Here is a 24467-nt window from a genome sequence, read left to right on the forward strand (position 1 = left end):
AGTGGATACAAAAATACTCAGTGCCATTAAAAAGACCTACCATATTAGACCAAGGGAGTCTCTATTAGGAAACTTGGGTTGGAATAGATCATCCATTTAACCAGTGAAACAAGAAATCAGAGAAATGCCTGACTGCAGCTGTGAACCACAAATTTCAGACTGAAATGGATTACATCTTCATCCTGTCAGCCAGATAAATTATTTTAAAATTGTTTCTGCTATTATTTGCATTATTATTATTAACAGTTTATTTTTGTCATTATTGTAATTTTTGTTATTTATTTTTGTTGTTGTTGCAGCTATTATACTATTCAACAGAAGTTTAGAAAGATTAGTCAGATTAATTAGTTTATTGGTAATTTAAAGCTGAAAACTAGTAATTAAGCCAAAAACTAAAAATGATCAGGGATGATTCATACTAATGTAGGATTTGGGAGGAAAAGAACCTAAATTTTGGACATAAAATTTGGCAGCTGTGAAATAAATAGGACTTGGGGATAAAAAAATATGATAACTGAAATTTTCTTAGTCATTCAGTCACTCCCCCTCCCCCAAATTCAGCTAAGATTATTCTGTATTTGCTTGGTAGAGGAAAAAAAAAATTCTATTTGTTTTTGTTGACAGGGAACAAGGATCCCATGTATGTTCTTCATGTGATTTGCATTTTCATGTGGATTCCCTCTGCTCAGGACCAACCAAACATTTAAGATCACTCCCCTCCAAGTTTGAGTCTTTCATCTCTTTGCTCTTGTTAGGCACCTCTCTGAAGAGGGTGCATCATATAAGACAGGTATACAATTTCAGCCGTCTCAGACAGATTCCGTGGAATATAAATTCAATATTGCAATTTTCTTCACAACATGCTCTGTTCTCTTTCAAATATAATTAATGTTTTGATAGCATAGTTCTTTAACTACATATATACACACAAAAACAGACATACCCTCTAGCTTTGCTGTTTGTGTATCTAAAGCAGAAATGGATGCGGTTCTTTGAGTGACTCCTGAAATTCCTCAACTCCAGCCCACAGAGAAGAAATCTGTTTAGGTAAAGACTGCACAGTCTGTTGCCTACCCAAAAATATTTAAAACAATTAAAAATTGTAAGCCCCTAGGATTTAATACTAATTTTTCTGTTAAATTTCCTACAAAATGAAGGATATTCTGAATTGATAATCTGATACGGATATTTACTAGAGAACAGTTAAAATAAACAAAAACACTGTCCTAAAACCCTGGTTGTCTTTTCCAAGTTTTGATGATGGAAATTGAATTTCAATCTCTTCCATTTTATCCAATTGGTGCTAAATTGACAGATGTATAAAAACTAGCAACCACAATAACATAACTACAATGACTTACATAAAAAATTGCTTACTCTATCAAATACCTCAGCTGTATGTTTTAGCTGAATTAACTCTCTTAATTGCTATCAGTTGTATATAGACATATTTGTATGTGAAGTAGATGGTCACAACAGACAGACACAGATATGTAGATAACATTATGGCCAATAGGAGTTAAGTGAGTAAATGCTGAGCTTCCACATTCAAGTGTACTATATCCCTAAAATTTCATTTCTCCAAATGGATTACAATTAAAAGAGAACAAATAACCTTGCAGATTGCAGGGAATCATATATTTTCTGTCTTTCATATAGAAAATATGTACTATATAATACTTAATCCAACAAAAATATAAGCTTTGGTCTCCCTATGTTGTTACTGAGTTGAAGAAGCTAGATCTGTGGCACTAGAATACTGATTTCCAAGCATCATGGCCATTTTGTTTGAATTGTGAATATATAAACAATGCTGGTAGGGGAAATATTTTACACATTTCTTCTTTCCACAGATTTTTTAGAGGGAATGTGTAAAAGATCTTATAAAAATCTTTTGAAGTTTTTTCATAATCTTCATGTGATATTTAATATTTGGAATTATGAAAGAAGATAAAAGAATCAAAAAGGAAGGGAGAACACGCGACTGATTTCAAATAAGTCTTCTTACTGAATGAGAAAGAAAATATTTTCCAGTGCAGTTTTGCAAAAAAAGGGGGAGGGTATAATCAGTGAAAATCTCATTTGTATTTTTTGTTATGATTTTAGATAATAGCCAAATAGGGTTCCTTTTCCATTACTTTCCTCCAAACTCTTTTCTTTGAAAGCACAAATGTGCAAACGACTTATACCTTTATTCTCTCACAGGCTAATATACAAACAACAAATATTTTCGTTAAATGTTTGATAGAAAAAGCCCTTACAGGTCTACAAATTCCATCTTAGTACAAGACTAAATTACCAGTCCAGTTGTTTAGATACAAGTAACCTGACATCCGCCTTTAGTGAGCTATAAAGCAATATATAAAAGGAAGATTTTTACAACATTGATCAGCAGTGATATGTGAGCTATCAAGAAGAAATTATCCCTCAGACATTTTATATTTGTTCTGATTTATTTCTCCTTATTCCTTTCTTCCAATTTGTTCTTTGAGAGAGACACGACTAATTCTCTGATTCTCCAAATGAGGTTTTGTTTGGCTCAGATTAATATTAAAGAAGATCACATACACGGTCGAAAAATATTGTTATTTTTCTTTAATGGGGAAAATTGGACTCCCGCGTGTCAGATCTGTGGATTTCCGAAAGGCAGTGGAAATGGTACTGACATCACTTTGCACTTTAACAATCGGATTTGGTCAGGGTACAAGTTGTTTGTTTAACCCGACAGCTCGGTGCACCCCGTCGCACGCTTTGCACACTCATTAAAACGATTATTCACGACCTGTCGAGTGTTTTCGGGTTCATTCACAGGAAAGGCTTGGAACGAGGGACAGCAATTCAAGTCAACACTGTCCACTACCCCTGTGCACGTGAGGACGAGTTGCTGCGTGCGTAAAAAGACGAAGGGAGGGGTGGGTGAGTACGCCTTAGCTATAAGTCCCGTTCATCCGATGCTCTGGAATCTCAATCTCGACAGAATGCCAAGAATGCTTGGTCCTACAAGGACCACGTCGTCGCTACGTTAACTTCAGGGGCTTGGCACAAGACAAAAAAAAAAAAAAAAAAAGGAAAATAAAATAAATAAACTCAAAACTCTCCCTCTGCTCCTCTTTTCAACCTTCTGCAAAACTTTTTAAGTCCCAGGACTCGCCCACCTTCTGTCTGCAGCCACCCGCGGGACTGAGCGGCTCCACCTCTTACAGCGCTGACGCTAAGGATAAGTAGTTTCAGGAAAACTCGCCAGGGTGAGAAGATTAATTCCTTTTCCATCTCCCAAGGCCCCATCGTTCTAAAAAAAAAAAAAAATTCTTATATTCCTGCACGGACTGGGGGTGGTTGCTTGGCGCAAAAGATGAAGAATAGGGCTGTTAACAGTATTTGCTAAATGTATCCACACTGTTAACAAGGAAGAATTACTCCTCCAGACTTCAATAAAAGTCCTATAACATGAGCATTAAATAGCCCTCAATAAATTAGGTCACTTTTTTTCTCTCAATTTTAAAGTTATCTTTCAATATGTTGTAATGGTGATAAGAGAGGCACAGACATTAACGCATCTCGATATCCCACTGTTGCTCTGTGCTTATAAAAGGCACATTACGGGGTCTTTAGTTTTCCTATTTGTTCAAATGAATTCTGATATATAACATTCCTGTGAGATATTAGTTCAAGAGAAATGTCTATCTTTGTAAGTTATAATCACACATAATGCTAAATAATACAAAATATGAGTATATATATAAACTATATACTCAAGAACTCCAGATTGTCTCATTCAGCCTAAGCACCCCTGGCATAATTTAGAGTTAATAGATGTTTTAAAACACATGTCTATATTCAAATGATTGCTACTTGATTTTTCATAAACAGCATTAATAAACCCAATGGCCAGCTTATTGTTATGAGGGTAACTTCATCATGCCAATGGAAAAAGACAACCAAGCTCATTTAGCAGTTTCATTCTATTATATCTGACATCACAAAATCATCTATTTTTCTATTTTATTGAAGCACATCAATACAATGTATGAAGAAAAGAATGGAAGTTTTCAAGCAGCATGAGGTTTTAATCAGAAACAGATTCCTAATTGCTAAAAAGCAAGTATGAATAAGTAATTTCATAATCTCCTTGGGTTGCCATAATTCACTATCAGGTTTACTTAAAATGGATCTGTCAAGTGTGTTTCGCTTCCTATATAAGCTCTTTCATTAAAAGCAACCCACGATAATAATCAAGAGGCAGATGCTGAAATATGTAAGTAAATAACTGAAAGTCTCTGCATAAATAAACACAAATCAATGTAGTAATAGACAACACTATTGATGTAGGAATGATCGATTTTAGTTTTCTAACCTGCAATCAGAGCTTGCAATGTATAATTAAAAGTATATTTTTCAACTCCACTAATACTACTACTAATGGAAAAAAAATTCTTTCTGCCAGTTCTACCTGAATCTACTTTATTCCTTCTAGTGTATTTCTGATGGGATGGGAGGAGTACTGTTTTTTCTGCGAAAGCTTTGCCAAACTTTAAAATGACATCATTAATTATATAAATTGTAAAAGTATCAAATAATAAAATTACCACCTAATTCTTGCTCTGAATTTTTCAACCTTTATCCCAGCCTCTAATTATTCATTCAGCACATTTTAATAGGAAAAACACACAATAGTGCTTATTATTTTTAAAGATCTTTTTCAACTACTGTAGTACATTTTGGTTTAAAGATTCTTTGGGCCTTTTGTTAAAACAAATAAGTTGTCATTTCCTCAGTACACTATGGAAGCTCTCACACCTATACTTGTATATGGAAGCACCATGAAGCAAGCAAGGAGAACAAAAACTGCATTGTTTCAAATAATGATTGCAAAACAAACTAGTATCTGACTCAAAGAAATAAATATACTTTGGATTTCTAGAAATTCACATCTAAAACAATGTTTTAGATTTTGCTAAAAGTTAAATTTTCTTTTTGAGAATATGTATCCCTGGAAGGCCGAATTGATTTAGATTAGCAAGCACCAGTATGTGATGAGTTTGAATATTTAGATTCTGGAGAGTAATGAAAATACAGTGCTCATATTTTTTCTTCATCAACAAAGATGCTTATTTACATTCATTCTTGAATCCAGGCTTCTCAAGCACAAGCCTTTAAAAGAATGTCTTCTTTATGAAATTCAGCTACTTTGAAAGGGATTTTTTCCTATGTGATATCACTGGCACACAAATATTGATTTTGATTGTCTTTATAATATTGTATCACAAAACACTCTCTCAGACTTCTTTCCCATCCAGGACCAAGAATTCAAGGGCAACCGAATCCAAAAGGAAAATATCATCAGTTATTATTTAGGGCTAATTTAACAGATAATTTAACTTCAAACAACAATGATCAGGTCATTAAATTTCAGAGCAATGAGAAAATGAAAGAACTGAGAGACAAGTCTCCATAACCCCATTACAGATTTTAGTCTTCGTGCTCAATCAACAGAATCAAAAACGTCTACGCAGGAAGATACGTTTTCACCTTAAACGCATTGATTCAAAGAATGAGACAATAGGAAGAGATGAGGAGGAATAAAGTTGAAAGCGACGACTCCAGTTTCTGGGAGTGCCAGCGGAGTAGGCAAATTCAACCTAAGCCGAAAATGAACACCCAAATATGTTTGTTAATTAAACACTCCCTCTCATTCCAAAACGAATCTCAAATCTGTATATGTCCAACATGCTTTCCTCCTATGCGGCTTTTCTGCAAGATAAGGAAGATAGGACCGAAGATAGGGAAAAAGATTACATGTGCTAAGCAACAGACCACGAAAAAAACACGGGGCATTTTATTTTCCCTCCCACCCTCACAAACATAATTTGTGAGTTATTTGTTATCATTTTAAATGCCTTTTCTGATCACAACACTTTCAGAATGTCTGCCTACCTCAAGGTTTGATAGAGGAGCCGGTGAAGGCGGTGTTGAATCATAGAAATTGAGTCTTACTTGCAGGGGAGGGCGGGTGAGGGGGGAGTCAGAAGTGGACCACCTCTATTCTGCATCGCCCTTCCTTCCCATCGCCTTTCCCAGACTGAAGATTACAGCCTGAGAATCTCCGCACTCGCGGGGTACTCTGCCCACCGGAGTCCCGGCCTCCCTCTGGCCAACAACCGGCGCCTTCAGTGCTCTGGGAATTCCCACCCCGAGGCTACCTGTTTTCCTGTGAGACCCCTGCACCTTGGACCACAGGCTTGGGCAGAGAGAAGCAAAATGGGGTAGAAAGCGAAGGGCGAGTGGGGTAACAAGTGGAGAGGAGAAGAGATGTCCATTACAGAGCAAATAATTTTATCTACTAGCTGAGAAGTGCTGAGATCTGAAACCGCACCAGGTAAACAAAAGGAAACAACTTTGGGAGGGGAAAAAAGGTTGGGGGGAGGTGGTGGCACACAGAAGATTAAGAAGAAAGGGAAAAGGTAGGGAAGCGCGCCAGCCAAGGTTCTGAAGTCACTTTTCTTGGCATCAGCCAATATGAGCTACCCAAACGTAGAGCTCTGCTTGTCCTGGGCAAGAGCGCCCTCATGTTGCTGCTCCCTGCGCAGCGCCCGGCTTCACCCTCTGCGGGGATCGCCGCCGCAACGTCCCGAGAGCGCTTCTCCTCTCCTCCTCCGCCACCGCGCAGCCAGGGCGGCCCCAACTCAGCAGCTGAAGTTACTTCTCCACACCGGTTCAAAACCCGAGAAAACAACGCTGCCGGGTCCCTGCCACAACGACTTCAAGTCCCGCCATTATGCCACCTCTCCATCTTCACCCCGGAGTCCCTGAGGCGCCGGGAAAGCTAATTAATAGGACACCGCGACGAGAGTCCCAAATTCGCTTCCGGCCGAGCCAACCTGTGTCTGGCGCGTGCTCTCAGCCACTCTGGGACAGAGAGGCTCTCGAGCGTACTACCGACGTCTCCTAAGTGTGCATTAAGAATCAATTATTTGCCTGAGATTTCCAAAGCCAGGAACTGGGATATTCCCAGCAGGGACAAAGTCAAGCCCAGAACGGTGTTCATTTCCCTAGTCTTTCGAAGAGACAGAAGAGAAGACTCCCACACGCACCCAGTGCCTCACCCGACCCGGAGCAGCCCGGCTAAATCCGACCGGGACCCTGGTGTGACCCAGGCCAAGGAGCTGGGGGCGGAGGGCCAGCTCTGGGGAAGGTTGGCTATGTTAGTGTGCAAATAGAGAAGGGCGATCCAAAGAAGAACTTTAGAGAGAAGCAGGTTCTTGGCTCTGGAGCAAAGAGCTTTAACTGAAATAAGGATAGCTAATAAACCTGTCTTTGAGCGTTAAGAACGTCCTGGAAGTTCCTGTAGCAACCATAAGACTCAGAAATCATATTTCCACGAAATGAATTAATTTACACTTTAGGACCTATTTCAGTCTCCCACTACCCCTTCTCCGTATAATTTTTTCTCGTTTTCTCTCCATGTTCCTTTGCCGTGTCTACATCCTTTTGACCTGGGGATTCACCGTGATTTCTGTCAACGTGGAAAAAAATTATGCATCCTTTCAGCTACGTCTGTTGGTAGCGAGCCTGCTAACATTTTCTAAGAAAAGATGAACACTTAAGGCCAGGACCCCAAAGTCAGGCGTTGAAACTCAGTCCAAAGCAGTCAGTTACACATATTCCCTACCCTACCCCTTCCCCTCTGAAAAGCACTTTCACTTACGGATCTTGCTGTAAGAGCCATTCCAGTCCTGATATCCTTTTCCTCGGCATCCTTCGGACAACCTCAGGCAGAGCCTTAGGTGGTGGGGAAAAACAAAAACAAAACAGTAGAAATCGGGAGGGAGACAAGAGGCACAAAACATAACAATACATCATCTATTTGCCAGCCTGGAGCCCCCTTGGCCTACATCCTCAGGATAAGGCCCCTAGAACTGACCGCTAGGGTGGGGAATGGGTGCCTTTGGGAGCCAAAATCTGAGGTGGGTTATTTTAACTGCTGGTGATTGAAGGGAAAGGGCCCTGAAGGGAGAATAGAAAAGGGGAATGATTGGTATAGAGAAAAGAAATCTTAAAAAAAAAAAATGCACGCAAAAGAAAATCTAGCATGAAGTACTAACTGGGAAAGATCTCTAGCACCTTTTAACTCTTACAGGTAGGTAGCTCTTAGGAAGAATGCAGACGTGTGTGCCCAAAAGAGAGAATCTAGATGACCTCTATTCTTTCCATATCTCCAGGATCTGGCCTTAAGTAGAAAAATAAAGAGGGGAGAATTTTAATTCAAGTTTCACCTACCCTGCTTGTTGGAATGGCTGCGCAGATTTTCATGCTGGAGAGTTCCATCTGTCTGGCAGAAGCTGAAGTGGTGTTGGGGGCAGGTTATCTGGTGAAGTAGGAATGTACAGGAACCCCGCCCTCTAGGCACAGTTACACAACCCCAGCAACCCATCTCAGCCAGTTCTAAAACCTCTAATGATCTTCACCTTCACCCTTTGTTAGTCTAATTCTCCAACAGGCTTTTAGTCTCAAACACAACCAACCACTTTAGCTGTTCATAAAATTAATTTCTCAAAACCAAAATTTTCCCAGTGCATGCAAATTCCTCAACAATGTTGTAGAAAATACACTTTTTAAAAAACTACACTTCTATAGACTTCTAAATATATTGAATTTATCCACATATTTGGGTGAAATATGCACCAACTTAAATATATATTAAAATCAATACACTATGAGACTAAATTTTTGCCTCTCTGCCTTTGATTTTATGCAAGTCACATAAACTACATGAAGACTTCCATGACCATAAGGATATTTGTATTAAACCTTGTTAGTTCTAGACTTCATGTTCACTTGGTTCCCAATTTTGTAACAGCCTGAAGAAACATATTTGAAATAATACTTTAACTCCTCTAGTTCAATTACATCATTTTCTCAGTGTTTTACATATTAATATTTTTTGTTAACTTTACAACAGACAAATTCAAGTAAAATACTTTAAACCTGGAAATAAACTTTAATTTGGGATTTCAAGTTTTAAGTTGTGATCAGTTTCAGTTCCAAAATTTCACAAAGGACAACCTTCATCTTATTAAGAACAATTATAATATGAAAGAAAATAATCCTCAAAAGTTTTGAAGTGTATTTCTGACATAAACTAATTTTAACGGTCAAAGTTGGAGACAACAAATAACACAACATTACAACCCATTCGATGCAAAAATGTATTATATGCCATGCCAGGCTGTCATGTGTTTTTTGAGAAGATAAGTTGAGGGATGATAGGATAGATCAAGGGAAATGAGATGTTCATATTGGGCTTCAGGAAGCCTTTACAAAGTTCTCTCTCCATATATCCACCTTCGTGTCTAGTACACCTAACAAACTGCTAGTCATATCCATTATATGTAATTTGGACATGGGTCCAAGCAGAACTCCCACTCCAATACTTCGTTTCTATGAATTCAAAGAAATCAGTTTTACTCTTGACTTCAAAGTATGATGTTAGCCATTAAAATTCTATTTATCTGTCACCCAAATAAACACTTATAAATACAAATAAGTATACTTATTTAATGTGGCCAAAAAAAAAAATACTCATGCAGGAAAACTTTCTTCTATATCTATACCCCTTTACCTTAGCACAAGAGTTCAACTTTCTTTTTAACGTTTGGTAAGCTAAATTCTATGTTTCCCCTGTGATAATACATTCTTATTCCACAAATAAAATCCATGGCAAAAGCAAACAATAAATCGTCACCTTTTTTTCAGCTTGGACACATGTCTCTCTTTGAGCTATTTTGGTTCAAAATGTGTAATGGGGATTTCCTTTGCCTAAAACCATTCACTTGGACTTTATTACTATTTTTAATTTCAGCCATAAATTTGACTTTTAACACAATAATTTTTTGTGAAATATTTTTATGCTTCATTCTGAAGAACTTAAATTTCAAGAAAATTTGGACCTCTGGTGAAACTGTTTTCATACTAAGAAAATAAAATCATGTCTAATTGCTTAAAGGAGATAATTAAACTAGCTGTCTTGGCTTATTTTTGTCCATTCCCCATTTGTGTGTATTTGGTTCCAGCTCTTTTAATTTTCCTGGCCCTTATATATTTTTCTTAGGCCTCTCTCTCTCATGCATTCTTTTTGGTGGTAATTATTTTTTCACCATAAAGATCCTCTCTCTCTCTCTTTCCCTCTCTCCACTCCACAGTCCACCCCCTTCTATTTTCCAATATTAAGTATTCAGCATTTCAGTTTCAAATCTATTCCAGTAAGCTTGCTTCTCCCTTAGGCTTTTTTTTTTTTCCTCCCCCTGAGCAACTCTCTAAGTGTTTGCTGATAACATCTTAGGGCCAGATTATTTTTCACTGGGCCCATTGTAAGAAGTAACCAGCTTATTCCAATACTGCAGAACACATTTCAGACTATACAATTGTAACAAATGAACAACTTGTCCTCCACAGATTCACCACAGGATCCAATTAGTTACTAAACCTTTTACTAGGGTTTTCTAATTATTTTCTGCAATTATAGCGATTGGGCTGCCTGAAACAATTCAAAAAATGTTTTCATTTTGTCTCACATATATACGCATATACAGTATATGCATACATATGCATATGGAAAGTTAAAATTATGACTGTAAACAAAAGGAACAAATCTCTAGATTGAATTACACAGACATTTAAAAGGGAATCAAATAAATACCTCTACGTTGTAAAAATTAAAAAAAGAGGCATTTTACTTCTGAATATCTAGAATTCTAAATTGTTATAATTTTAAAATAAAATATAAACATTGATCTGCAAGTCATTAAACAGGTGATCACTTCAGCAAAATCTATATTGCAACTTCAGCACATCTTTATTAGAACTCTTTCATTGTGGGTAAACAGCCACAAAAATAAATGCTGACTTAGAAAGTATAAATACAAATATTTAAACAAAAATGTTTGCAGCATTCATAGCGCAAATTGTACCTGAACTGAAGGGCTCTGTGTGTCTATATATATTACATATGTGTGCATTATATTCACTTCTATCTAACCATATACATATATTTATTTATAATTTGCCAAGCTCTATTAACAATATACCTGAAACAAAATATATAAAAGGCATTCTATTAACGGATTTGGAAATAAACACAGGGCAAAGAGCTATGCACAGAAAATTAAATTATATCTCTTTTTGCTGTATATCCACAGAAACTTACAGGTATCAGCTGAAAAGCCTATACTTTGTTTAAAGCTAGTGTTTATTAAATAGGCTGCTCCTTGTAAAATTTGTTCACAAAGGGAAAAATACTATTTTCATTTTTAGAGTCAGTTCAAATTAAAGGAGCAGTTTAAATTTTAGTTTGGCTGAAAAAGCCTTTGAATTCCCTATAAGTTGATTGGTCTTTTAAAAATTAGCTCTACTTAATAAAAGAGACAAAAGTATCAAGATATATATGAATTTAGCCTATTTTTTATTTCTGTGTGTTCATAGTAAACATTTTTGTAAGTGACAAACACGGGCATATGACCACAGTATCACAATCAAGAAATTTTAAGACAACATTAACAATCACTCAAATTTATGCGGCATTTGCGCAACACAGGTTACATATTTGCAAGGTTTACCTATAAGTACAATAGGTATTAACATTTCACTACATTTAGAAAAAATAAAAGTGACCTGTTAGTGACCACATACATCAAAATATACACAACACAAACTGAAGGCAATCGTTAATTTTGTCCCCTTCTGATTCAATTGAATGGGCAGTGTTGCCAACTGAAACAACTTTCCTTTTTGTTTGTTTTAATACTTAGTATACCAAGTGCATTTTCTAGAACCCAATCTTTGGTCTAAAAGTAAACAAAAGAAAAAAAAAACAGTTCTTTAAAGAAAAGGACAAAACAATAAATGGCCAAAATAATTTCTTGGGCACCTTTACTACGAATGCTTTTTAAATACAAATTACAGTTTAACATTTTAAAACTCTCCCCATAATTTAGGTTGTTCTCAAGGTCTGCGTCCACCATATAGTTCCATGATAACTTATAATACTGCACACATGGAAATCTGGCGGCTCTTAGAGATAGACTTGTCAGGTTTGAATGAAATGGCAAAGCAGTCACTATTTAGATACACATTCTACTATAATTTTGACTTCCAAACCTTATATTCTACAATGTATTCTCCCCACATTGCACCTCGCTGACACTCCACACCTTGTTAGAATAATAAACAACCCTAGAGACTGAACAAACGTACAGAAATGGGAGGGGGGGCTTAATAAAAAATACCTGGACTTATTTTTTTAATTATCATTTACAATGCAAATGTGTGTAAAACGTTCACTTACAGTCTGGTCCCAGGGATGTTAATGTATTAAAGGGTTGGAAGAAGACCCCTGATTTTGATGTGTGAAATAATCAGACAGTCCCCCGGACAGTCCCGTCGTAAAACTTGGCAAAGAGGGTCTTAAAGACTCACAGGGCAGGGTCGACGGGGCCTGCGGCGACGTGGAGGAGGACGCGGCCCTGGCGCTCATGGACGTGCTGCTCTGCGAAGTCATTGACGGGTGCGGGACGTGGGGGAAAAAGTAACTGGTCTGGCCCGCGAGCAGGTTGACGGAGCAGGGGTTGAGGGAGTAGGTCCCGGAGCAGGGCACCGACAGGCCGCAGGGCACCGAGGCGGCTAGCGCGGCGGCCGTGAGGTGGTGCGTGGCGTACGGGATCTCCCCGTTGACCAGCCGGTCCACGCTCAGGCCGTTGGCGGTGGAGAAGGAGTGGTTGTTGCCCAGTGAGTTCTGAGTCAACACGGAGCTGTAGGGCATGGGGTGGCTGGGGTAGGCCGACGTGGTGCCGTTGTAACTCAAAGTGCTGCTGGCGCGGGGGTGGTGCAGGGACAGGAAGGGCGACATGGGCCAGTAGAGGGAGCCGGCGCGGTCCATGAAGGTGAGGCCGGTGGAGGTGAGGCGCGCACCGCGCTTGAAGGCCAGCTTGGCCCGCGAGGTGGTGGAGCGGCGCCGCAGCTTGCCCGTGGTGCCGCCGATGAACACGTCGTCGCTCGACGGGTCCAGCATCCAGTAGTTGCCCTTGCCCGGGTCGTCGTAGTGGCGCGGCACCTTCACGAAGCACTTGTTCAGGGACAGATTGTGGCGGATGGAGTTCTGCCAGCCCTGCTTGTTCTCGCGGTAGTAGGGGAAGTTCTTCATGATGAACTCGTAGATGCCGTTGAGCGTGAGCCGCTTCTCGGGGCTCTGCCGGATGGCCATCATGATGAGCGCGTTGTAGCTGAACGGCGGCTTCTCGTACTTGCCGTTCTTCTTCTCGCCCTCCTTGCCCCCCTCCCCGTCCTTGCCGCCCTCGCCCGCCCCCTTCTTCTCCTCCCCCCCGGCGCCGGCGCCCTTCTCCTTCTCGTCCGGCCCGACGGGCGCCAGCTCCCCAGGCCCGCCGCCCGGCTCGCCCTTGCCGCCCAGCCCGTCCGCTTTAGCCCCGTCCAGGGCGGCGGCCGGTGGTGGCGGTGGCGGCGGCGGGAGCAGCAGCTGCTGGGGGCCCTTGTCGTCGTCGGCGGCCGGGGCGCCCCGCGTCTGGGGGGGCTGTGGTGCCGGGGGCGGCGGCGGCGGCGGCTGCTGCTGCTGCGGCGGCGGCGGCGGTTGCGGGGCGGGCGGCGGCGGGTGGTGGTGATGGTGGTGGTGGTGGTGGTGGTGCTGGGGGTGGTGGCTGTTGTGGTGGCCGTGGCTCGCGTGGTGGTTGTCGTTCTGGACCGCCTCGGGCACCAGGCTGTTGATGCTGAACGAGGACTTGGGGATCATTTTCACCTCTTTCCTATCTCCCATGTCCAGCATCACCCAGTCGTCGGGGGGAAACGGCGGCGGCGGCGCGGGAGCGGGACAGCGGCGCGGCGGGCGGCGGCGACCGGTGGGTGCCGAACGGGGCGCGGGGGGCGCGGGCGGCAGCGGCGGCACTGAGCGCTCCGGCAGCAGCGCAGTTGGACCGCAGGCTCGGGCGCTGGCAAGTCATGTAGCAAAAGCAGCAACCACCCCTCAGGAATTAGAAAAAAAAAAAAAAAAAGGAAAAGAAAAAAGAAAGAAAGAAAAAAGAAACAACCACCGCCCCGGGGGTGAAGCTCCCTCGCTCCCAACTGTACTTCTTGGTCTCCCCCCCCACCCCCCGCTCCCCCCCCCTGCTGCTTCCTCCTCCTCCTCCTCCTCTCGCAGCAGCAGTCACAGCAGCAGCAGCAGCAGCCCAAAGGGGGGGAGAGCCGGGCGGCGGGCGGGCGCGTCCCGGAGCGGCCGCGGCGAGGCTGGGGAGACAGCGATCGAGGCGGCTATAGCCACAATTAATTTTCCGAGCTACAGGCGCACACTAGGGCTGTAAAAAAATTTTTGGTTTAACCTTTCCTACCGCTGGGCCAATCAGAGCTGGCGGCGTGCGGGAGCGTCTCTCTCGCCGTCGACCAATCGGAGGGGCCGGGCCCACCCACCCCCGCCCCGCCCCGCCCGCCGGCTGCCGCCCCCTCGGGCGCTCGCCTCCCCCTCTCCGCGGGCCTCGGACCCCGAGGCCGCGCGGAGCCGCGTAGGGATACGCCGGCGGGAGCACGCGGTGCCGCAGCCCTTCCCTGCGCCCCCGCCACCCCCTCCACCCCGCCGGCTCCGCTCCACCGAAATTCCCCTCCTAGGGCCAATAGCTCACATTTCCGGCTTCCTCCTCATTGTACTGGGTCATTTTCGTTTAAGCGTCAATATTTGTCCTTAGTGATTAAAGTTTGTATCCAATTTTATTTTTGAAAGCGGGGGTGGTGGTGGTAGTGGGAAGAGTGGGAGTGCAGGGAGAGGATGCGAGAGGGCAGGAAATGGAGGAGGTAGAGGCGAGGCACTACTTTTCCGAGTCGGCCCTGCAGGCCAGTGTCTGGCATTTCTGAGCCAGCAGGAAAATTGTGCCCTTTGTAGGTAATAGTCTAGCGCAGCTTTGGATAAGGGGGGAGAGAAGGCCCACCGCTGGCGTGTGTGCGGGGGTGTCCTTTACTTCGGGGGAGGAGGGTGTGGGAGAGCTTTGGGAGCGATGAGATGAGGAGGAGGAAGTGGGCAGAGGAGCGCGGGGCCAAACAGGGGTTACTTACTCGATTCCTGAGGCCTGGGCGGCGGCGAGCTCCGGGCTCCGGCGCCGCGGGGAAACCGGGCCTGGGGCTCCGGGTGCTGCTGCGGCGGCCGGGGCCGCTCAGTAGTGGGCGCCTCTGATGGCCTTCCGAAATGAGAGGTGCCCAGAGAGAAAACAGTACCAAACAATCTCGAAATAAATCAGGTAACACATGCTATATACGTGTGTCTCTTCCTTTTCCTTCTCTCCTGCTCCAGACCGTCGCTCACGCGCGGGGTGACTCGATGTCGTTTTCTCCTCGCCGCTCCAGCCTCAGCTTCTAATCCGAATTGGAAGCGGGTAGCTGCGAGCGATCACCCTGGAAATATTTTCGTTTTGCTTGTTGACATTGGAGGGAAAATAAGGGTGGGCGTCTATTTCTTTCCGGTTTTTTTTTTTTTAAGCCTTCCTATTTTCACTCCTTTTTTTTCTTTCCGTTTCTCAAATGCTTTTATTTTGTGCGGGCCTCATTCCTGAAATAACAGTATACTGAAGCCAGCTCTTGCCAACCCTGAGTGCTGCTGGAAAGCACCGGGGAGCCTTGGGAACGTGGATCTCACAGTCCCAGCTTCTTGGGCTTTGGAACTGGGAAGGTTCGGTTGGAGGTTGAAGTGAATGGGGAAATTGCGAATCGGGGGCTTTAAAAGGATCCCGTGGCCAGGGGCAGGGCTAAGGCCCAGCATTTCCCAGGGATTGGAATTTAGTGGGGAGCACATTGATCAAAGGCTGTTTCATCCCACATGGGCACGAAACATACCACATTTTACGGAGGATGTAGCCCCAGAGAAGAGGGAGGTGGAGAAGCATAAATGAAAAGCACCTTTTCCTTCCTCTAGAAGGTAAATAATTATAAAATGTAAGCATTTCTTCACTTGGATAAACTTTCATTAAGATATCTGGCAGATTTGGTATTTAAGAAAACGAAGGAAGGAAAATTGGTGCTTATGCTTGATCCTAAAGTTAAATTGTAACATGAAGAATGCGGTTGATGAATACTCAGGATAATAGGGGGTTATTCCATCCTCCCCACCCCCAGTCTTAAGAAAGAGAAAGAGAGAAAAGGTTGGGGGGGGGGGGAGGAAACTGGAGAGAATAATAGATAATTACAAATAGCTAGTGAATTTTAAATATGCATCTATTAGGAATGCCACAAAGGAGCTTTGAATATTGGACTAACCTCAAATGTCCTTCCACTGTATGTATGTATCTTTTCCTATGTCTACATATCTTCTCACTTTAAAACAAACTGTATTTACATGTGGAAAAATTCAAGGGTTCCAACAATCAGTGTTGATAGTGACATGGTCCCAAACATTTATTTCCAAGCTCTGGATTTCTCGCAGGGCCGGGTGAGCTAATGGGCTTTGCCTACCGGCTGGAGAGATCTGTGGGCCTTCCCCTTCCTACTCACTTTTCCTCCTCCCACTCTTCTCCCCTCTTCAGGCCCGTTCTTCCTACTTTTCCTCAACTCTCCTTCCTCCCTCCTCCCTCCTTCTCCCTTAGCTCCCCCCACCCCTTCCCCCCACCCTCCATTCCTCTGTCTCTCCATTCCTCCACCTACTCCTCCCAATTTCTCCCCCTACAGCCCCCCTTCTCACCACCACTTATAATGGCACACAGGGCTCCCTCTGAGGTGGACGGCCCGGTACGTTTTCGTAGTCGGTCTAGCGTGAAATGATTCGGTGTAACCGGATTCTTGGGAAAGGACAGGTTACGTAAACATTTACTGATGTGGAGTAACTATACTATTTGTACTCTGATATGCAGGAAGGAAAGTGTTGATTAACACAGAAGAAAAAAAAAACGAAATTAGCTGATTGCATGCTCATAAGTGCAAGCTGTCATTGAACTGCTTTTAAAATAGACACAGCTGGGTGTTTGTGTTGAAAAATTTCTTGTGTTTTTGCTAATACTGAAATAAGCATGATTTTGTATACCAAACATTTTCAGATCATTAAAATTTGTAATCTGTGCTGGTTTTAAACACAAAGAAAAGAAACAGAATCATTTCGATGTAAAATTTGCTGATATTATATTAACTCAATCAGGTCTGTACAAATTGTGCATTGTGCCTCCTAAAATCTGTTTGATCAATTTAATACACAAAGTGCCAAACGTGGGTATTGTTTGTTAACATTGGACATTTTATTCAAATCCGAGCTCAGCAGCAAACTGGAGGAGCTTTCCTTCAATACAACACCAGCTCTGACTGATGAATTTTTAATGTTTTAAGGTGTTTCTTAGGTCAAATCTGAGCGTGCATTGTTTTGTAATCTTGTATAAAATTTTAGCAGGTGGAAATAAGTTTTTCTTCTGTTTACTTTCAAATAGCAAAAACTGGGGTTTGCTAATGAGCACTGTAATAATCTGATTTTATATGCTAGGAGCTCATGTTGACTGGGAAAATGTTTTTCATTCAAATTAAGGCTATGTTATATAGTTTAAGGATTGCATGAATGCAAGTCTCTCAAAATAGGATATTCTTATGGGCATAAATAGTATATAGTTTAATGTAATATTTAAAAATCTATTCTTCCTAATGACAAAAGTTATTTGTAATCTGGCAAGAAGTGAGTTTTAATTCCTTTTAATAATTTCAATTGCACTTTATGTCAAGATGGTGATATATATATATATATATAGCTTGTTCAACAAAACATGCACTGTTTACTCAGCACCCCGTGTTTGTCTCAGCAATAGCTTTTTTAAAGAACTGCTACTATCTGAAATGGAGGGGGAGGGGGGTCCTGGACAGAGTATTGTGCAAGTTGAAAGTCTCTGGATGGAGCTTTGTATATCCTACCAGCCAATTTGGGTGCAAATTGGATTTGAAGGCCTGCCTCTGTCCACCTCGGGCCTCTTCCCTAAGCACTGGAAGCCCAATCTTCAGCCCCACTCAGTCACCGTGATTACCTTCAGAAGACAGAGGGAATTCAGTTGTCTCAGACCTGAAACAAATTCTCTATCATTCTAATTTTTTTCTCATGATGGATCTAACCTTGATCTCTCACACAGACATCTACAAATGTGTACTACTAATGAATAAAAGCAGAAGTCAAAGTAAATGTAATTTTCTGGTATATATCACAGTAAACTTCTCTCTTGCTCTGTCTGCAGTCCCCCAGCTCTCCCAAAGAGGTCAGGCCCCGTAAAGAGTGAGCAGTTCCAATGGAAGAATTGGTTAGGAAATGAATTAGATTATTCCTTCTGGAGTTTTAATTAATAACCAAGGCTACACAGCATACTTCATCCGAGTAGGGAGCAGAACATTTCATTTTTCCATTTGGCGGTGTTATTTAAGTATTCTTTAGGGCCTCTTTCCTGTTTTCAGTCAGTGATCCTCCTCTTTTCTTCTTGCTAGCTGCTGGTTGAAGGAAGGTGGGCCCCATTTACCTAAAATCCACTCTGCTCTCCATTCCCTGGACAGGGTGTCCTTGGAGTGGCACCCAGCGCCAAGCTCTAGCTAAAGTTCTCTTCCTGCAGATGCACAGAGAATTTCTGACCTTGTGACGTTTGGGAGTGAGGAGATCCCATACAGAGGCATCCAGGTATTTCCAGAGATCCTGTGGCAGGTGAGGTCTGCCCTCGCTGGAGCCAACTCGTCTATAATGTCTTCCTAACAGCAGGTAATGGTGCTAACATTTAGTGATTAGAAGTTACTCTTTAGCGTGTTGTATCCTCGTTCTGTGGGTTTTGGTTACAGGTTATACGATTAGGTTTGCGAGAACAGTAGTGAACTAAACTTCTCAGTAAGAGGTCTTCACACCAGGGAAGTGTTACTTTTCTGCAGCAGCCCTGCCTCGTCACTCATTAGGGAGCTGCAGGTTGTCAGCGGCTGCTCTCAGCGCGCGCACGCGCACCCTCAACGTCCCCGGGGGCGCGCACATTCGCGCGTGTGTGTACACACACACACATACACACACACACACACAGCACTAAAACTAAATTAAGAAGCCGATGATTAAGACAAGCGTCTACTAGGCCTGTCATTTCAGCATCCTTCCATCATAACATTGTGGCACCGGCAATTTTGCTTGAGAACCTCGAGTAAAAAAATCTATGGGAGAGCCTCGTCTATGAGAGTGGAAATGTTTAGCTTGTATAAGCTAGGGAGCCACTTTAAAAGTGAGAAAGTCCAAGGTGAAGAAGAGGACCAGGAGGAGAAAGAGGACAAGGATGAGGAGAAGGCCTTGACAGAGACCCCTGGGACTCTCCAGGCAAGTCTCTGTGACGCTGCCAGGTGTTCCAGGCTCTCTGAAGCCAAGTACGTACGCAGCCAAAAGAAAAGTCCCGTGATCTTCAGCAAAATGTGCATGGGAGAAGCTTTGTCCCGACATTAGCCAAGGGAGAGCCAGGCGTGGAAAGATCCATGACAAAATACCACCAGAGGGCCAAGGGACTTTAGTCTCTGGAAAAACTTCTCAGTCGAATACTCTGTACATCTCTTGTAAACATTGTAAACATAATGTCCACTACCCTTTTACTTGTTTCGCGTTCTTTGCCAGTGCCCTCCAGAGGGTGAGTGATTTGCTGAAGGACTTCAGTCCCTGATAGTGTGAGGGCAGACCTGTTCCATTTTTAGACCTGATCCAATTGTGAGAAATGGTCCCACACAGCCTGGGGAAGTGCCCCTGAGAGGCCGATTCCTATTTTTCCTCTAGTTACTCAAGGAAATGGTGTAGTCAGTCTTTCAAAGGAGCTAGGGGAAGCTCCATAAACAACCATAACACAGCACAACAAAACAAAACAAAGAGCTGAAGGGGTGTTGCTGAACTAGAATGAAGGAGGCTAGAGCTCAGGTTCTTAGTTTTAACCCCCAGCTCTATCCCATAAGGAAGAAAGTGAGACTTGGCAAAAGCCAGCCCACAAACAATACTACCTCGGATTTTCCATCAGTGGGGCACCAAAACAGGAAAAAAGAAAAAAAATATATATATATGTATATATATCAAGCTGAAAGAAAAACTTACAGGGCTAAAAATGCTGAGCTCTTAAGAGCTGGAACTCCTAACTATCCCATCATTGTTCTTACTTAGTTGGAGCTTCAATGTGATTTCTAGCAGAAGCCTCAATCTTCTTCTGGAAGTGTTACAGGACCTTTTAGAGAAGGGGTGTGTGTGTGTGTGTGTATGTGGGGGTGGGTGGCGGGTGAACCAAGACTTCTCTTTTGAAGCACACCTCCAAATGGTCCCCCAAATTCCAGTTGTGTGAGAAAAGATGGAAAGGTCTGACTCCTTCGCAATTTTTAGCCGGTCACCTTCGAACTAGTCACCGTTCAATATTTAAATGTACACGGAAAACATTGAACAGTTCAAGGTCCGTATATGAGATTAATAAGTATCTTATAGGAAATGCTTGCACCCACTGAAGGTCTGAAGGAATGAGAGGAGAGAAAACTTCATGAGTGGGGTAAGCAAGCCAGGAAGCACGCAGAGAACCCTTCACCCCAAATCTCCTTTTGCGTAGGGAAAGTAATATCTACTAATCAGATCTATCTACTTCTTTCAAAAAACCTGCGTGGACAAACCAATGGGCAAGTTTTTACTCTGTGCTCATCTTACACCCACCTGGCCCTCACTCTCCGGAGTCGGTTCCAGTAGGTCTTCCTATCCCAACCCTCGCTCCTCCCCCGCGCCCCTTCTCCAACACGAGGCCATGGAAAATCTGTTGGAGCAGCGTTTCTCAAAAGGTCCAGCTTTTCTCCCTCCCCTGCCTTGCCTCTTGAGGCTGTAACTGCGAGGGTTCCCTTCGAGGAGCTTCGCGGAGCTGGGGCTCCCAGGTCTGCGCGCCGCTGCTCCCTGCGCATACCCGCGAGCTTGCCCGACGCTCCTTTGTTGCAGACGCTTGCCGAACGCAGTCGAGCCAGAGGCCTTGATTCTAGGCGTCATCTCTCTAGATGTCCCCCCTTAAAGTTGCCTTTTCAGCCTAGGTATCTCTTTTTTTGGCACATAAGACCGGATACACACCAAATCAATTTTGGGCTAAGAGGTCATCTGCCACGGTAAACGCGGGGATATAGAAAACAGTTAAAGGTTTCAAGTCTGTATTGCTATAAAGCACATTTCAGAGTTAAAAGACTGGGGTGCATGCAGGTGACGTTAATTCGAATATTCAATTACATGTAAGGGGTATTGAACCCAGTGGGGGATAACAGTAATACCCGTATTTCTCTCTCGCTCTTTGGAAGGAGTCGCCTGCGGGGAGGAGAGGAGAGGACAGACTAAGCTACGCGTAGAGCGGCATCAGGAGCAAGTTACCGTTAGCATGTGTAAACAAAACAACTCGACTCCTCTGTGTCAGAATCAACAACATCAAAGGTGTCTGTGGGGGGTCACTTTTATTTTTAAAACAATCCTGGATTCTTGTTCGGCAATTTTAGTGTCTTCCTTCTGGGTTTGTCCTAAGGCACGCAGGAGAGAAGGTAATGTTCGAGAAAAAAGCTGGGTCGGCAAGTTTGGCTCCGGAGCCTATGAACTATGAATCACCGCGGTGAAGAGGTTTTCTTTTTTCTTTCTTTTTTTTTTTTTTTCCTCACCCTCTTCTTTTCTCCCGGAGCGTGAACTTGTTAGATAAGATAGATGAGGCTACAAGGAAATAGAAACGCTGAAAAAGCCCAGCTCCTTTGGAGAGCAGCCTGTGGGGCTGGCAGGCGGCTGCCGCGCGCCCTCCCCCAGCTGAGGGGCACCGGGGTAGCTCCGGAGCTGTCCCAACTTGGGTCTCCTGGGCCCCCCGCGGGGCCAGACATCACGCTCAGATCGCTGCCTTGGCCATCTTACCTTTTGGCCATAGAATAAACACCCCGAAAGACGAGAGAAAGGCCTCTGTTTGAGCTGAGTGTCTGCTCTCCCGCTCGAAACACAGAACAGGGCCCGCAGGTTTTCCTAGAGGAAGTCCCCATCACAAAACAGTCGGACAGTGGGAGACGCTAGAGAATTCTGGAATTACACATGAAACATTATTTTCCTAATTAATTAAAAATAATTCTCTTTTCCTATTTATATGCATACACACGCTACTGATTACACGTCCCTATTTACTTGAAAAATTGCTTGGAGTATCTTTAGTACACAATGCTCATTCTTTGTCCCCTTGAACATTTACAGCTGATAATGTGGCTGGTTGGGATCAATTAGCACTGGATTTTGCCCCAGGATTGCTCCCCAGGGCGGACAAGTGGAGCCAGCTCATCTCCAGCGACTTTTACTTCGCTCACGTGCATATCCACGCCAGGGCTGCAGAAGCATTTCAAAATCCGCAGCCTTGGTTTCACTTGATTTTGTTGTTGTTATTGATAAATATTGGGTCATACACAAGCCACTTGTCAGAGCCTTTGGCTCCATCTCGCAGCTGCAGCTCCTAGCGGGACGTTGGAGTCTTGTCCTAGGAACTGGAAGGATTTACTGGGAAAAGAATTACACATTCTCTGCTCCTTCAGTTTTGGAGATGGTCCCTTAAGATCATATCATATCGTCTGTCTGCTTGCTGTCACATTTATTTCTTGATTGTTCTGATATGTGAACAATGGGAAGGTGTGTGCATCTTTTCCCCCTGTCTTTTTAAAACAATTATTGAAATGGTTTAAAAGGGGGGGAGGGGAGAAAGTATTGATCCCAGTTCTTTCCGTATATTTGGAACCAAAAGAACATAGGCAAATGGATAATTGTTTTAATTGTCGGGGTGGGGGGTGGGTTGGTAGGCAGGACCTTTGGGGTTTGTGTAATTGGAGTAATAAATACAGTTTATCTTTTAGCTCCGCCGTATATATTCTTTCCCTTGATACATATTGCACATGAAATGAACACATGGTCTACTTGTCTTAGCATGTTTGAAGCCCCAGACACCCAACAGTATCATTACAGGAAAAAGACAGAGCCCCCAAAGACTGCAGGCAGGAAGGTGACTGCCTTTGGGGCCAATGGGGAATTTATCTTGACGTTGAACTTTTCTGGGAAGTGCACCCACTCGCTCAGACTCCCTTGCTGCGCAGAGTTCAGGTCTTCCCCATGCTGAAGAGCAGGGAGGAGGTGTGGAAAAGAACAGCTGATTTTTGACATTTCAAAGGGACTCTTTCTATTTATCAGTGTTACCGAAGTGTACGTTACTGGAGAAACAACAAAACAAGCATAGAGCTGCAATTTTCAAGAAAATATAAAAATAAAAAAGTAGCAGATAAGATGTATAATTCAATCAAATTACACAAAATTGCTTGAAAATCTAGAACAGTAGCGATCCATTATGCCTCTGTTTTATTAGTGACAAGTACAATTACTCTAAAATAAAGAACACTGGTGAATATATAATTGGCTGTAATCATGTTAGTGTTTGAATAAAAATGACGGGAACATTTAACACTTTGACAACAAAATGTTCAGAAATAACTTATTTATTCAAACAGTTTTTATTTTCCACCAAGTGAAGGAGAAACACAGTTTGCTTAGGAAAATCAATGACTTTTCCCTGCAATAAATAAATATCCAAAAGGGGGAAAACAGCCCCACACCTCTATATTATTACTGTTATTATTTTTAACCAGCAAGAAGCTTAATCCTGTGTTTGAAGTCAGCGCTCATCTAGCGGTTGTTTGGTGCCAAAGTCCGCCACCTAGAGGAAGAGCTCTGCAGCCCAGAACCCCTTTTCCCGCGGTGACCTCGGGAATCAAAGTTAATATTCCTTTGCAAATTGCTCTCCAAACTAACTCCCCCTCCCTTTCCTCCTCACGTCCCCTTTCGCCCTACAACATCGTCACAATATTTTCTTAGTAATTGCTCTGCACAATTGACAGAAGCGCCGCGTCTCCGGCAGCGCTGTGCTCTCCCAGGAAAGCGTGAGGGCGCGTTGGGGAAGCAGGTCAGGGAATATTTGGTTCTGGAGAGACAATCCACTTTCATCCACAATGGTCTAGAGCAGCCTGACTTGGGGGCTTATAAAGTGACGGCTGATGGAGGCATCGCCACATTCCAATGCATTTTTTAACCTCGGGCTTTCTTAGAAAAAACAACTGGGATCCCCAGGTACCGCGGGGCTATTCCCGACTTTTCCCCAGCGCCCCCACTCCCCACCCCAAACGCGAAGATCTGAGATCTCGGCTTTATTTAATCATCTACTCAGTTATTGGAGCTCAGTGGGTCCTTTTATTCTCCTAGGTGGGTTGCTTGAATAACTGAGTTACAAAGGTATTAAAGAGGAGGCCGTGTTTGCAGGGGTCCCCCTGTGGTCAGGGAAACCGACTCTGGAGAACCCCCATGTTTTTACACTGAGCTGAGCCTCCGAGTTTCAAGAAACTTGGGCAGTGTGCGAGAGAATTTGGGGTTGTACTCGCAAGCACCAGGAGCCTTTTTGGATTTTAGT

At 43.2% G+C, this 24467-nt stretch overlaps 2 protein-coding genes and 1 long non-coding RNA gene across 3 annotated transcripts in view; 1 reads left to right on the forward strand and 2 right to left on the reverse strand.

Annotated features, from left to right (window-relative positions):
• LOC101138784 (uncharacterized protein encoded by LINC01551) overlaps nt 1-14691 on the reverse strand; it is a 30721-nt gene extending 16030 nt beyond the window's left edge. Inside the window, exons 1-3 of the mRNA XM_063697722.1 lie at nt 14379-14691; nt 8278-8339; nt 7706-7779 (exon numbers count right to left, since the gene is read on the reverse strand). Of these exons, the coding sequence (XP_063553792.1) occupies nt 7706-7779; nt 8278-8325 (122 nt within the window). The 5' untranslated portion in view covers nt 8326-8339; nt 14379-14691. The remainder of the gene's footprint in view (nt 1-7705; nt 7780-8277; nt 8340-14378) is intronic.
• FOXG1 (forkhead box G1) lies at nt 11440-14354 on the reverse strand. Its single transcript, XM_019010253.4, has one exon. It carries the CDS (start codon nt 13826-13828, stop codon nt 12359-12361), a length of 1470 nt encoding a protein of 489 aa, XP_018865798.2. The 5' UTR covers nt 13829-14354; the 3' UTR covers nt 11440-12358.
• A 1005-nt stretch (nt 14692-15696) lies between the features above and the next one.
• Nucleotides 15697-23453, forward strand: LOC129526563 (uncharacterized). Its single transcript, XR_010130733.1, has 3 exons — nt 15697-15958; nt 18603-18745; nt 21307-23453. It is a non-coding gene; the product is annotated as an uncharacterized lncRNA (long non-coding RNA).
• Nucleotides 23454-24467: the final 1014 nt, after the last annotated feature.

The sequence above is a fragment of the Gorilla gorilla genome, chromosome 15 (assembly GCF_029281585.2).
Source record: "Gorilla gorilla gorilla isolate KB3781 chromosome 15, NHGRI_mGorGor1-v2.1_pri, whole genome shotgun sequence".
NCBI lineage: Eukaryota > Metazoa > Chordata > Mammalia > Primates > Hominidae > Gorilla > Gorilla gorilla.

What these genes read in the sequence shown, in the direction of transcription:
- FOXG1 (XM_019010253.4), bottom strand. Translation starts at nt 13,828, where the DNA reads ATGCTGGACATGGGAGATAGGAAAGAGGTGAAAATGATCCCCAAGTCC.